Raw genomic sequence first — 15,347 nt, forward strand, 5'->3', positions numbered from 1 at the left:
GGGGTTTAGAAGAATGTGAGGGGATCTCATTGATAGGTATAAAACATGACAGATTGGGTGCAGGGGTGTTGTTTCCTCTGTCTTGGGTCTCGAAGAAGGGTTCAGTCTCAGGACAGGGGTAGGCCATTTTGGACTGAGATGAGGAGAAGCTTTTTCACTCAGACGATGGTGAACCTGTGGAATTCTCTACCACAGAAGGGCGTGGAGGTCAATTCACTGAATATATTTAAGAAGCAAATAAATAGATTCTTAGACTCTGAAGGTGTCAAGTTGTATGGGGAGAGCATGGCAGGTGGATGATCATACTGAATGGTGGAGCCGGCTCGAAGGGTCAAATGACCTTCGCCTGCTCATATTTTCTATGTTTCTGTATTGCTTTCCTGAACTGCAAAACAATTTTGAAATTGTTCACTTGGTTCTGGTACTGAGTATATGTAAATTGATTACTGATGGTTTATCTCTGACCTATTTTCAAAAGATTGAACATTTTTCTGATTAATATTGCATATATTTTATATCACCTGGAAAATATGGTGACCGCATCAAAACAAGTTTGGTAAGCATTGAAATGCTATTGGACAACACTGCTTTAGAATAAACAGCAGCAATCCTTTGAACCCTAGAGTGCTGTTCATGAACAAAGAATTATAGCAACACATTTCTAACAATTACTCTTGTAAAAACATTATTCTGTTCCATAGTTCTGTCTCCACCTCCTTACATTTCAATCCTCAACTGCACCTGCTTCCTCCATTTACTTCTCTTCCCCTCTTGCATGATTCTAATAGCCTTGGTGTCCATCATATCCATTTGATGTCTCTGTTGCCCAAAGTTGTGGAGGTATTTAGGATTGTTGAACTCTTAAGATTACCTACCTATTGCACAGCTTCCTCCTCCTGAAAGACCATGCCTTGGCTTGCGTGCTGAAACAAATGGTTCCATAGTAATCAGTAGATCCAAATCCAGTTCATAACCCCGCCAGGCCGGATTTTCGTGTTTCTGGAAAAGTAAAAAAAGTGGAATTTTGAAAGAAAAAGGGGTGATTCAGTTCATAGCTCACTGTGTTCACTATGTATCTGTGCAGGCCTTACCCTTAAGAAAGTGAGAAGTGGTGCAATGATGCCATCAAATATTTCCAAGTACTCATAACAGAACACACTCTTCACAAACCTAACAGCAGCTTCCACGGACACACCATCTTCACCTGCAAATATCAATTAAAAGAGTGAGAAATACTGCACAAGCATCTATCATATTTTTTATCCCTTGTGGGAGATGGTTGTTGCTGGAACAGCAAAGACCAAGATAGAACTATTACCCATTCCTCGGTTGCTGGGAAATTAGGCTATTTTGTGAAGTTATTGGTCTCTCCGGGGATTGTAACACTAGCCACAGATGCCAACTCCTCCCTAGAACATAGAACATACAGTTCAGAAGGAGGCCATTCGGCCCATCGAGTCTGCACCAACCCACTTAAGCCCTCACTTCCACCCTATCCCCATAACCCAATAACCCCTCCTAACCTTTAGGTCACTAAGGGCAATTTAGCATAGCCAATCCACCTAACCTGCACGTCTTTGGTCTGTGGGAGGAAACTGGAGCACCCGGAGGAAACCCACGCAGACACGGGGAAAACATGCAGACTCCGCACAGACAGTGACCCAGCCTGCTGTCCACTTGTGCTGCCCGGACACAGCCATTGTGTGGCTGAACCAGACAGTTTGCAATCATGGTATCCTTTTTGATCCTGAGCTGAACTTCCAACCATATCTTCGCCATCACAAAGACCGCCTAATTCTGCCTCTGAAATATTACTCACCTGTCATAATATGCACCCATGCACATCATGAGGTAAAAGCAGGCAGTGACAGACACCCAGGTGAGCCAATCAACATACAGAACAGAACACAACCAATCACCAGACAAGAGGGGGGCTTCCAACTATAAAACACATGAGGCATCAGCACTCTGCCTCTTTCCACTGGTGACAACTGTAGTGACAGTCAGGGTTTACAAATCATACAACACCTCCTACACGTGGATCAGAGTTAGCCTGGTCTATAGTTAGAGTTAGTTTACTTAGAGTAGTAGAGAGTCAACCCACAGGCAGCTGTGTGCTTCGTTACTGAAGTTCAATAAATCTTATTGAACCAATGCCTACGTTTGGTGTATGCTTTATCGTTTATCTGCATCGTGTTGCAGTCCGTGTTACCCCAGGGTGAACAACACGACACCACCCACTCACCTTACCTCAGCTAATCTGTTACTGAAACACTCATCAATACCTTTGTTGCTTCAGGCTCAACTGTTCTAATTCTTTCCTGGCCAGTATCCTACATCCTGCTCATCCATAAACTTGAGTTTATCCAAAGCTCTGCTGCTCGTATCCCACCTCACGCCAAGTCCTACTCACCCATCACTCCTCTGCTCATTGACTTAAATTGATTCCTGGTACTGCAATGCCTCAACTTTAAAGTTCTCATTTTGTTATAACCCTACAGGAGGCCAAGGGCTCTGTAACTTCAGAGTCCCTGGGGCCTCATCTGAGTATGATCTACCGAGATGAGGGACATAAATACCCTAGCTCAGGTGTGGGCCAGGTGTGGGAGACCCTTCGGGAGAGTAGGAGGTGTAACATAATAGGTATCATAAATATTTGAGTTTTATATGGTCATCACTTCTGAGTGGTCACTGGCCTGGGACTTTACACATTCTTGTGTTCGAATCCCTCCTTGACCTTGCCCTACCGTAACACTGTAGTAGTGGCCATAATTGAGTCATTTACATAGCCAATTAATGGCCTCACCCTACTTCCACTGCCATTTCACCAATTCCTTGGGGCCCATTTCACTGGGAAGACAGCTAGGCAAACAATGCAAGGTCTGGTCGGGATAGAGAAATCTCCCTCTCGGGCACTCTGACCCGCAAAGAGGGCTCCGGCAGCAATGGAGGTGTCTGCAGTTAGCAACTCTCCTGACACCTCCCTGGAACCTGTCTGGCTAGTCCCAAAGCCCCTAGCCTGCACTTAACTAAATTGGAGGGCTATTTTTACACTTTCATCGTCTGAGTGGAATCCCAGCACTGGCAACAGCTGGCAGGGATGTTGCTGAGGCTGGCCTGTCACTGAGTTGGCTGCTTCTGGCGGGAGAACATAGAACATTACAGCGCAGTACAGGCCCTTCGGCCCTCGATGTTGCGCCGACCTGTGAAACCACTCTAAAGCCCATTTACACTATTCCCTTATCATCCATATGTTTATCAGGTTGCTGCCCTTCTTAGGATGCCCTTTGATTGCCTTCCAACAGAAAAATGAGGCACTGGGTCTCACTGCCCACTGCCTGAAGTGGGATCGCCTCACACTTTCATCCATGCAGCAGGACCCTGTGGTCTACTTAAAGTTGGACACCAAGTTCAGAAAAGTGCAGGTTTATGCTTGAAATTCCCTGCACAGAAATTGTGAGTATTGCTACAACAGGCAGAGTGGTAGAGCAGAGTGCTTTCTCAGGGTGGAGAAGACAATTTATTGAAAAACAGACATCACTGTTGCCATATCCCCCTAATGGTAACAAGAGCAGAACTGAAAGAATTAGGAAAACTAAAAACTAGGAAATATCCCATTTAAAATGAATGGTCTAGAACTTCTATTATATCTTCAAATAAAATAAGTCACTTGTGTAAGAGTGTGCAGCAATCTTACTGCATTCCTCTCCTATTATTTTAACAACATTGGCTTGGATCATTCAGGGCGTTTGGAGACAAGCTAGGTGGCACAAAGGTTGACAAAATGGCGCAGAAAGGTGACAGGAGTTTCCCCACTACCGTGTCATTTTTCCAGTGGCAAGAAGGTTGGCAGATCAACCACCAACCAGGAGGCCAACAGAGCTAGCCATGTGCATTTGTCCCAGCGTAGCACAGGAGACCACTAGTTGAAACTAGGCATCCTCCCATTGGCACCCTCTGCTCTCGCGAACATGGTGCTGCCAGCCCTCAGCGCACCACGACCATTCCTCCTCAAGCATCAAGATCTGCCTGCGTGATCCTGGCTTCCCAAACAATACTTACCCCTCCTCAAGGGCAGCCAGCCAATGAGGTGCTTTTTCTTTCAGACGCCACTTCATTATGGCCACTACTAACAATGGCACTACTGAGGCTGCTAAGCTGCCAGCCCCACTAGCAAAATGCAATTGCAGGTCCCACTACCTTGAAGTGGGGTTACCTCCTGTTGTTTCCTCAGCCAGGGCTGCAGCCCTCGCCACAAATATAGCTCATTATTCCATTTAAAAAACAGGTTTACAAACCACAGCTCGACAATGACTGTAACAAAAAAAAAATTGACCAACCTTTATAGTGGGGAACGGGAAATGACAAGCAAGTGGAAGAAGGGTGAGCTGTAGGCAGAAAAGTAAGGAAGAGGATCATAGCTATATAGCAAGCTAGAGAAGAAAATAAAATGAACCAGATGTATTATTCAATATTCTTGTAATTGAATGATATCACTGGATTCCAATGGGTATTGATTTGAAGGGGGGAAAATGTGAGAAGTGGCTGCCTCGTCCAAGTGAAGTTAATACGAAAAATTAAACTTATCTTTTTGGACCCCTTGTGACCCTGTAACACTTCCACACTCTGGGTGTGCCTGGTGGGAAACTCATTATCACTTCCTGCTCAAGCCTCCTAGTGAAAACTGTAATCAATCTCAATGGGACTGTACATGCATATGTTCCACAGGGCCCTGTTGGCTGACCCTGGGCTTGTATCCTTGTCATCACATGGCTCCAGAGAAAGTTAGTCACCAAAACAATTTTAACTGATTACGTGCCCAATTTCCTCCACTCAGGTAGGGTTACCCATAGCCAAAACTGAGTTCTGGACAATCAAACAAAAACAAAATGTACATTAGATTGGCAGGAGAAGGCAGATATTTTGGAAATCAACAAATGTTTGCATACAATTCAGATATTTAATCAGGAAATCGGAAACACACACTTATAGACCTGTGTGAATATTATGAGTTCTCCTATCACCTTTCGTGCCCCAAATTCTCCGCTGCAGGAAGAACAAAAAATTCAGTATAAGAGTTCTTACCGGTGGCTGCAAGCTCTATAAGGGAACTTGATATGTTTATCCCACCAACCGGGTCTGTGCAGGCAGCTGCATTAAGCTGAGTATTACCACCACCACCTAAGAAAACAACACAAGCTTGTGTATATTTACCATTTTCACAACGACTGTATATAGTCTGTACTTGATCGTTCACTAATTCTACTAAAAGTATTTCCAAAAACATATCAAAATATTCCTGCATTGTTTCTGGAGGAAATATTTTAAAAGCAGGGAGTTTATGTTAAACTTATATAAAATGCTGATTAGATAACACCAAGAACTCTACTCAGTTCGGGTCTCTGGGTTATAAAAAGGATACAGAAGCACTGGAGAAAGTGAGCCTTACGAAGGTGATATCTGAACTGATGGGGTACAAATATCAGGACAGATTGAACAAGCGGCGATTTTTTCTCCTGTAAAGGTTGAGGGATAGTGAGTCAAAGGTATTCAAGATTATGAGAGAGTTTGAAAGGATTTATACAGAGAAGTTGCTTCCATTTGCCAGGAATCCAAAACAAGACTCCATTGATGGAAGATAGGCACTGATAAATCCAGTAAGGAATGCAGGAGAAACCTCTTCACTTAGGGAATGGTGAGAAAGTAGAACAAACTGCCATACCAAGCGGTTGAGCTGACTAATCTCGGACATTTAATTGCAAACTAGGATAGTGTATGAGGGATAAAGGAATAGAAGGATACATTGATTGGGTCAGATGAAGTAAGAAAATAGAAGGCTCATATGGACCATAAACACTGGTACAGACCTACTGGGCTGAAAGGCCGACGGATGGAATTTCTTGTTTTTTTTTCAAAGTGTTGGTTCCAGTGGGAAAAACGGAGCACAGCCCATCAGCTGTCAGGCCAAATTTGCCAACTGTATTTTTTTAAAATATATTTTATTACAAATATGTATCAAAACAGGTTACAGCAAATAAACACCCCTGGAAATATTCTTCCCAACAATAAACTATACAGTCTGTACAGCTTTTCCCCTTTTTCACCCTCCCCAACCCCCTGCGACAAACAGCTCCTCAAACACAGTCACAAACATCCCCTTCCTTTTCTCAAACCCCCCTGATGAGCCTCTTAGCTCATAGTTTATCTTCTCCAACTGCAGGAAGTCGTGCAGATCACCCAACCAAGCCGCTACCCCCGCTGGCCAGGTCGACCGCCACTCCAGCAAAATTCACCGCCTTACAATCAGAGAGGCGAAGGCCACGACATCGGCCTTCCTCCTCTCCATGAGCTCCTTAAACTAAACATACGTTATTAGGTATTAGGAGCAGAAGTAGGCAATACAGCCCTTCCGGGTCTCAAATCCAACATACAAGAAATGTGATCTTCACTTGTAATAACCACATTAACAATGTGATCAGTTCTCTTAGTTGTGACCGATGCAGTAAATGTATCATAAAGTCTATGAATACCCTGTTGTAACCTGAAGGGGGCCGTTGTAGTCCCTGCGTACAGACCCGCAGGTCGTAGCAAACCACAAGTGGTAAAGCCTGGCCTCTTTTAGAGCCATGTTACTGTAATGTTGCTTGTGGGTACCCGCAGCCCTGTGTTGTGCAAACATTTTGCTCTTCCTGAGTTATGGTTATTACTTCTTCTCCACACCCTCCCTTAGTTGTTGGTCACGAATAGATCTTTGAAGATGCTTGTGAAGTGCTTCCTCGTGCAGTGGAACCCTTCACCTGACCCTCTGATGGCAGATTTTATTTTTTCGAGCCTCAGGAATTCTGCTAATTCGGACAGCCAGTCTGCGGCTGTGCATGGCGCTGCCGACGTTCATCCGAGCAGGAGTCTTCGTCGGGCAATCAGCAAGGCGGAGGCCAGGGCACTGGTTCCCCTCCCCACAAAGAGTTCTGGCTGCTCCGACACCCCGAAGATCGCCACTAAAGGGCGTGGCTGCACCCTTACCCCCACGACTTTGGCCATGGCCTCGACGAAGGGGACCCAGAACCCGATCAGCTTGGGACAGGACCAGAACATACCGTAGCCTAATTCATCCTGCGCTAACAGTCTGTCCAGTCGGGGTAGCTGGGGGAACGTTGCAGCCTCCTTGCGGAGGAAGTCTTAGATTTGCAGATATCAGACCTCGCTCCCTTTTGGGAGTTGGAGCTTCTCCGTAAGACCTCCCAGGGTAGCTACTCTGCCCTCTACATAGAGGTCCCTTACTATCAGCACCCCCTCATCCCCTCTCCAGGTTTTGTAAGTGGCACTTATTTTTCCCAGGATGGACCTTTGGTTTCTGGGCAGAATTGGTTACCCAATGTTGTATTTTAGGGACCAATCAACTAAATAGAAGAACAGAAATTAACCGAGGGATAAATTAAAAGGGGCTGCTCCTAAAAGACAAACGGAGCACAGCCCAAAAAGAACAAAGAGGAACAGAAACTTAAAAATATTAAATCAAAATATGAAAACTGAGGTCGATGAAACAATCCAACCCCTGCGGTGCCCACCGAGCATGGAAGGCCTCGAGTGTGCCCGTGAACACGGCATGTTCCCTCTCCAGGGACATCCGGTCGCGAATGAAGAGGGACAGACTGTCCGGTCGGATGACTGGTTACCCCATGTTCCTGGGGGAATATGAGCTCCCCCAATGAGGGGTAAGGGAGGGGGTGTATCAATCATTAGCAGTGCAGCTGTATAAATAGAGATGGCTAGTGTGGTACTGGGTAGAGAGATTTTGCTCTTGCTCAGGTTTAATCTGTATCCCGGGAAGACTCCAAACTCACTCAGGGGTTCCATCATCTTAACCATGCTGGTTTGGGGGTTTGCGACGTAGAGGAGCTGATCATCCGCATTGAGCAAGACTCTATGCTCTGTGCCTCCCCTCCGAATCCCTCTCCACCTCTTCACTGATATGAGTGAGTTAGCCAGCAGCTCCATTGACAGAGTGAACAGTAGTGGGGACAGCGGGCATCCCTGCCTCATGCGTCGATGCAGCTGGAAATAGTCAGAGCTGGTAGCATTTGTCCGCATGCTCGCCATGGGAGCGCTGTACAGTAGTTTCACCCACGCGGTGAATGCCGGTCCAAACCCAAAACATTCTAGCAGCTCCATGAGGTACTTCCATTCTATTCGGTTGAAGGCCTTTTCTGCGTCCAGGGAGATGATCACTTCAGGTATCCCCTCCACATGTGGGATCGTGCTCACATTCAGCAGGCGTCTGATGTTCGCTGCCAACCATCTGCCCTCGACAAACCCGATCTGATCTTCCACGATTAGCTCTGGCAAGCAACTCTTGCGTCGCTTCGCCGGAGCTTTTGTCAGTGTTCAGGAGTGACATGGGTCTGTAGGACCCACACTCCTTCAGGTCTTTGGCTTTCTTTGGGATCAATGAGATTGAGCATTGTGCCAGCATCAGCAGCAGGGTCCCCCTCAACAGTGAGTCATTGAACATCTCATGCAGGTGTGGGGCCAGTGCTGCTGCAAACTTTTTGTAGTCCACCTGGAACTTGTCTGGTCCTGGTGTCTTCCCTGCCTGCATGGGATTGATGGATTTCATGATATCTTCCAGATCCAGTGATGCTTCAAGTCCCTGCCTCTTCCCTCCCCCACAGCCGGGATGCCAGTCCATCCAGGAACTGTTTCATCTTAAGAGTCCCTTTCCGGAGGCTCGGCAGTGTACAGTCCCCGGTGGAAGGTTGTGAAGACTCTGTTGATCCCCTCTGGAGCCGTGACCACCCTACTGTCTTCTACCCTTATCTGCGCTGTCTCTCGTGTGGCCATCTGTTTTCTCAGCTGGTGTGGCAGTGGGCGGCTGGCTTTGTCCCCGTGCTCAAATAAGGTCTCCCATGTCTGGCAGAGCTGTTTCACCGTTTTCCCAAAAGAGAGCAGGTCAAATTCCATTTGCAGTTTTTTCTTCTCCTCCAGCATCTCCACTGTGGCGCCTTCCCCTTTAGTGCCTTTTGGATTGCCATCAGCCTTTTGAATTTGGCCTTGACTGAAGCGATCTGCTTGTGCTGGTCAGTGGCCACTTTCTCCAGATCCCGAACCATCGCTTCTTGGTCCTCCAGTCTCCATTCCACCCTGTCCATTGCTCCCTTAATGGGGGCCAGCGTGGCCTCTACTGCTGACTTCATTGTCGACATGAGATCTTCTTTTGATACCTCTCTGTGCCTTTGGAGCTCCATGGAGATAAACTTCATCAGTTACTCCATCAACGACCGTGCCGGCACTGGCGATACCGCTGGCTCCACAATATTCAGGTCTGCATTGCTATGTGGGTCCCTTGTTCTAGGGCAGGGTCTTTCTCTCTTTGCTTTTACTGGCCTTGCAGCTTTGCTGCAGATTCGTCAGCATCTCAATCAGACGGGTTATACTTGTGGTTCCGTTGTTGACAGGGAGGGGGACAATTTCAATGCAAAATTCCTCCGGCGTAAAAGCCAGTTTGGAATTCCCACTGGATTCTCTGCTCCCTCCACCATTCCTGCCTGCCGAAAATGGGGCAGAAAATCCCCCTAGATTTATACTTGTAATTCAATGATTTCAACTAACTCAAATCCAATGTTTGATAAAAAAAAATGGAAAAGGAGAAAACTTCTGGAGAATTTGTGTCTGTTCCTAAAAACTCCCTTCATATTCCAAAGCTACAATCTAATCAGAAGTGAATCCAATAGATTTACCAGAATGATACCTGAATTTAAGGGTAAAGTAAGAAGAGAAATAAAAAAGATTAGGATTGTATTCCCTGAATTTCGAAGGTAAAGGGTTGATTTTAACAATGTTTTCAAGATATTAAGAGGAAAGTATAGGGTTTATGAGAAGAACATATTTCCATAAGGAGGGGAATCCAATGGGCAGGATTTTCCACACCTCTCACAGCGTATTTCTGGAACCTACCTCTTCATTCACCTGAGGAAGGAGCAGTGCTCCGAAAGCTAGTGATTTGAAACAAACCTGTTGGACTTTAACCTGGTAGCAAGACATCTTACTGTGCTCACCCCAGTCCAACACCGGCATCTCCACATCAGCGGAGGCAGCCCACTATTAGTCAGCGGCGGAATCTTTCAGTCCCGCCACCGTCAATGGGATTTCCTGTTATCCGCACAAATGGCAATTGATGCTGAATAAATTGTTACCATTAAAAGTGACATTGATAGATTTTTGTTGGCCAAAGACAGTAAAAGAAATGGGGCAATGGAAACTGAAGTTAGGGTGCAAATCAGTCTTGATCTCCTTGAATGGTGGAACAGACTCAAGGGGCGAAATGGCCAATTCCTATGTTCCTAAATCCCCAGGGCCAGAATTATATGGCCTTGCTGTGGTGTGCCTTCCCTGGCAGATGCAGCAGGCCATTATAATTGTCATCTACTTCATGGGGACCATAAATTCCTGCCTAGTGGGAGGGGCTGTAAAATCCTGACCCAGGTCATTTGTAACATCCACTTACAAGACCAGAAAAATGAGAGTACAGGCTTTCCTTTCCCTTGTGCACCTTTATAATTCTGTACTTCATAAAAATAATCACAACAGAAAAATCTACGTGGTGCAATAGTTGTAAAGGAAACACAATGCAGTGCAATGTTGACATCAAAAATCAGTATCCCACCTGAGAGGAGTAGGATTCCAGCCAGGAAAAGTTCAGTTGTCACATCAAATACTTCATGTTCAGAAGGAGTGGGAGGCTTAGTCTGTAGCACACGTCTACTGGCACCTGACAATGTCTCTGTAATAGCAAGGAACTGAGCTGCACTGCCTTGAAACATTTCTGCCAACAATTGTTCTGTGGGATTGTGTGGCCAGGGTAACTGTAAGAAAGTAAGCAAAATGTAAGTCAGGAAGAAAACAACCAGAATAAGAGCCTTAAGTGAATTTCTTGTTAAGTTATCAAGGCTTAGAGTGAACATTTCATATTTCAGGCACCAAGTGGATAAACGGTCAGAGAGAGCAGATCTAAGCTCACCTTGTTTCACCAATGTGACATTTCCATTCACACTCCAACAAACTTTGTGGTCTTTTGTCAGCACATTATACATAATTCAATATTAGTTTAATTAGGAGCTTGTTAAACTATATTAATTACTTTGACAAAGAGACAGAGTAATGTATCTAAGTATGCTGATGATGCAAGCTGGGTGGGAAATTTGGGAGGATGACTCAGAGAGGAAATAAAGATATAGGCAGGTTAAGTAAGTGGGCAACAAGATGATAGATGGAGAACAAAGTGGGTACGTCTGAAGTAATTCACTTTGGCTGCAAGAATAGAAAATGAAAATATTTTTTAAAATCTGTCAAACTTATAAATGTTGCAGGTTTCGATGGGCCTACGAGGTGAGCAAGGGGGGCGGGGAAGGGATTGATGCGAGGAGATGTTTTTTCGAGAGGAAATGTAGAGGGGAGTTTTGGGAAGGGGGGGGGAAGGGGTTTGATGTTAATAATGGATAGGGGTGGGTCAGGCTCATGGGGCAGGACCCGGTGGTATGAAGATGGTGGATAAGAAGGGCGGGGTGGTGAGAGACACCCAGTTAGGATAGTCACGTGGAACGTGAGAGGGTTAGGAGGTCTGGTCAAGAGGTCACGGGTGCTGGCGCATCTTAAAAGTCGTGGTACACATCGGTACCAGCGATATAGATAGGAAGGTAGGAAAAGGGACGGGGATGTAAAACAGGAATTCAGGGAGCTAGGATGGAAGCTGAAAGCCAGGACAAATCGTACTGTCATCTCTGGTTTGGTGCTAGTGCCATGTGCTAGCGAGGTGAGGAACAGGGAGGGAGTGCAGTTAAACACATGGCTACAGGGATGGTGTAGGAGAGAGGGTTTCAGTTACTTGGATAATTGGAGCACATTCTGGAGAAGGTGGGACCTCTACAAACAGGACGGGTTACACCTGAACCAGAGGGGCACCGATATCCTGGGAGGGAAATTTGCTACAGCTATTCGGGGGGGTTTAAACGAATTTGGCAGGGGGATGGGAAACTGATTTGTAATCCAGGAGATAGCATTGCTGGACTTCAGGAAGTTGAGGGTAATGCAGTTCTGAGGAAGGTACCAAGGTCACAAGAGTGGACCTGCAGGCATGAAGTTGGTTTGAAGTGTTATCTACCTCAATGTGAGGAGCATCAGGAATAAGGTTGGTGAGCTTGAAGCATGGATTGGTACCTGGGACTGCGACGTTGTCACTATTACGGAGATGTGGATAGAACAGGGGCAGGAATGGTTATTGGAGATTCCGGGATTTAGATGTTTCAGTAAGATTAGGGAAGGTGATAAAAGAGGTGGAGGAGTAGCATTGTTAATCAAGGATAATATAATGGCTGCAAAAAGGCAGTTTGAGGTGGATCTGTCTATTGAGGTGGTGTGGGCTGAAGTTAGAAATATGAAAGGAGCGGTCACTTTGTTAGGAGTTTTCTATAGGCTCCCAAACAGTAACAGAGATGTGGAGGAAAAGATTGCAATGCAGATTTTGGATAGGTGCGGTAGTCACAGGGTAGTTGATCACAGGGGGCTGATTTAGCTCACTGGGCTAAATCGCTGGCTTTTCAAGCAGGCCAGCAGCACGGTTCGATTCCCGTATCAGCCTCCCCGGACAGGCGCCGGAATGTGGCGACTAGGGGCTTTTCACAGTAACTTCATAGAAACCTACTCGTGACAATAAGAGATTTTCATTTTTTCATTTTCATGGGTGACTTTAACTTTCCAAATATTGATTGGAATCACTATAATTTGAATAGTTTGGATGGGGTTGTTTTTATCCAGTGTGTGCAGGAGGGCTTCCTCACACAATATGTGGATAGACCGGCAAGAGGCAGGGCCACATTGGATTTGGTAGTGGGTAATGAACCGGGCCAAGTGTTAGATTTGGTTGTGGGCGGAGCTAAGCCGCACGCAGGGTAGCTCCCGCTATTTTTGGTCTTTTGGGCTCTTTTAAGGGCCCGCAGCAGTACTGGTTGGACTTTTCCCCGGGTGGGAACACATCCACTGTGCTTATCTGCTGGTGGATGGACTGGACCAGGAGTGGAGCGGTCAAAAAATCGGCTTTGGAGCAGAGAAAGGTGCGAGGCAGGAAAAACAAGATGGCGGCAGGCGGGGAACCGGCAGCGTGGCAGCAGTGGGCGCAGGAGCAGCTCCATCGCTGCTTCAGAGAGCTGAAGGCTGAGATCCTGGAACCATTTAAGGCCTCGCTGGACAAGCTCATGGCAACTCAGACGGCTCAGGGTGCGGAGATCCGAGAGCTACGGCAAAAGGCCTCGGAGAGCGAGGACGAACTCCTGGGCCTGGCAGTGAAGGTGGAGTCGCACGAGGCACTTCACAAGAAATGGCTGGCAAGGATGGAGGAGATGGAGAACCGATCCCGTCGGAAGAACCTGCGGATTCTGGGCCTCCCGGAGGGGCTGGAAGGTTCAGATTTGGGGGCCTACGTGGTTGTGATGCTGAACTCATTAATGGACGCGGGGTCGTTCCAAGGACCCTTGGAGCTAGAGGGGGCCCATCGAGTACTGTTGAGGAAGCCCGGGCCGAACGAGCCGCCTAGGGCGGTGCTGGTCCGGTTTCACCACTTCGTTGACCGTGAGTGCGTGCTGAGATGGGCGAAGAAGGAAAGGAGCAGCAAGTGGGAGAATGCAGATATCAGGATCTATCAGGACTGGAGCGCGGAGGTGGTGAAGAGAAGGGCTGGTTTCAATCGGGCGAAGGGAGTGCTTCACAGGAAGGGGTGAAGTTTGGCCTGCTACAGCCGGATCGTCTCTGGGTCACTTACAAGGACCGGCAGCTCTACTTTGATTCTCCGGAGGAGGCCTGGGCCTTTGTCCAGGCAGAGAAGTTGGACTCGAACTGAGGACTGGGGGGGCTGGGGAGTGATGTACATATTCCGGAGGCTCTGTCCTCCTTGGTATCCTTTTGTTTTATTGGCTGTGTTTGATGTTGCCTTTTTGCTGTTCTGCTTTCTCGCTTTTTGGGGCTGTTATTTATTTATTGGGGTGCTTTTTAGTTTTTTCGCTGGTGGAGGGTTGGGGAGCTGCTCGCGGTCCCGCTGGGTCATGTGCCTGTCTCTTTCCCGCATGTTGGGTCAGGGGGGGCGGGGTTTGGGATGGCTTTCTTCCCACGCTGGAGGAGGAGTGGGCGGGGCCGGCGCAGGGAGGGGGGAATGGTGGTTGTGTTGCATCGGCGGAGGTCATTGGGATGGCGGGAGCAGCCGGGGTCAGCAGGAGTCAGCTGACTTACGGAAGTACAATGGAAGGGGTTACGCAGCTAGGGAGGGCCCTAGCTTGGGGGTGGGTGGGGGGGGGAAGTATGGGGGGAGTACCGGGTTGCTGCTGCAGGGGCTGTAGGGGAACTGCTGGTGAAGGGTGAGGCTGACGGGGGGGGGTGTCTGACACCGTGGGGAACGGGCCTGGGGGGTTCTGTGGGCACGTGGTGAGCCGAGGGAGAGCTATGGCTGATCGGCGCAGAGGGAGGGGAAAGACCCCCCAGATTCGGCTGGTCACATGGAACGTGAGGGGGCTGAATGGGCCAGTGAAGCGGTCCCGGGTCTTGGCGCACCTAAAGGTGCTGGGAGCGGACGTGGCTATGCTCCAGGAGACGCACCTCAAGGTGGCGGATCAGGTTGAGGCTGAGAAGAGGCTGGGTGGGGCAGGTGTTTCACTCGGGGCTAGATGCGAAGAATCGAGGGGTGGCGATCTTAGTTGGCAAGAGCTTGACGTTTGTTGCGTCGTGTGTGGTGGCGGACAGTGCAGGTAGATACGTAATGGTGAGTGGTAGACTTCAAGGGGAGCGGGTGGTTCTGGTTAATTTGTACGCCCCCAACTGGGACAATGCGGGCTTCATGCGGCGAATGTTGAGCCGGATCCCGGACCTGGAGGCCTTGACCTTGGGAGGGGACTTTAATACTGTGTTGGATCCAGCTCTGGATCGTTCGAAGTCTAGGACGGGCAAGAGGCCGGCGGCGGCCTCGGTGCTGAGGGGGTTCATGGATCAGATAGGAGGGGTAGACCCTTGGAGGTTTTTGAGGCCGGGAGGCAGGGAGTTCTCCTTTTTCTCCCATGTCCACAAGGCTTATTCACGGATTGACTTTTTTGTTCTCAGCAGGGCACTAATCCCGAGAATGGTGGGGGCGGAGTATTCGGCGATAGTCATATCTGACCATGCTCCACATTCGGTGGACCTGAAGCTGGGGGAGGGGAAGGATCACCGCCTGCTGTGGAGGTTAGATGTGGGGCTTCTGGCAGAGGAGGAAGTATGCGGCCGGGTCCGCAGGGGCATATAGGGGTATTTGGAAGCCAACGATAACGGGGAGG

The 15,347-nt window shown here is 47.9% G+C and overlaps 1 protein-coding gene across 2 annotated transcripts in view; it reads right to left on the reverse strand.

The window, feature by feature from the left end:
- Positions 1 to 15,347, reverse strand: part of cfap54 (cilia and flagella associated protein 54) — a 763,542-nt gene that overhangs the window by 638,152 nt on the left and 110,043 nt on the right. For both annotated transcript variants that reach the window (XM_038810895.1, XM_038810894.1), the window contains 4 exons: positions 10,664 to 10,862; positions 5,086 to 5,181; positions 1,092 to 1,204; positions 876 to 999 (listed from right to left, as the gene is read on the reverse strand). In XM_038810895.1, coding sequence (XP_038666823.1) covers positions 876 to 999; positions 1,092 to 1,204; positions 5,086 to 5,181; positions 10,664 to 10,862 — 532 coding nt within the window. The remainder of the gene's footprint in view (positions 1 to 875; positions 1,000 to 1,091; positions 1,205 to 5,085; positions 5,182 to 10,663; positions 10,863 to 15,347) is intronic.

Source organism: Scyliorhinus canicula, chromosome 11 (assembly GCF_902713615.1).
Source record: "Scyliorhinus canicula chromosome 11, sScyCan1.1, whole genome shotgun sequence".
Classification (NCBI taxonomy): Eukaryota; Metazoa; Chordata; class Chondrichthyes; order Carcharhiniformes; family Scyliorhinidae; genus Scyliorhinus; species Scyliorhinus canicula.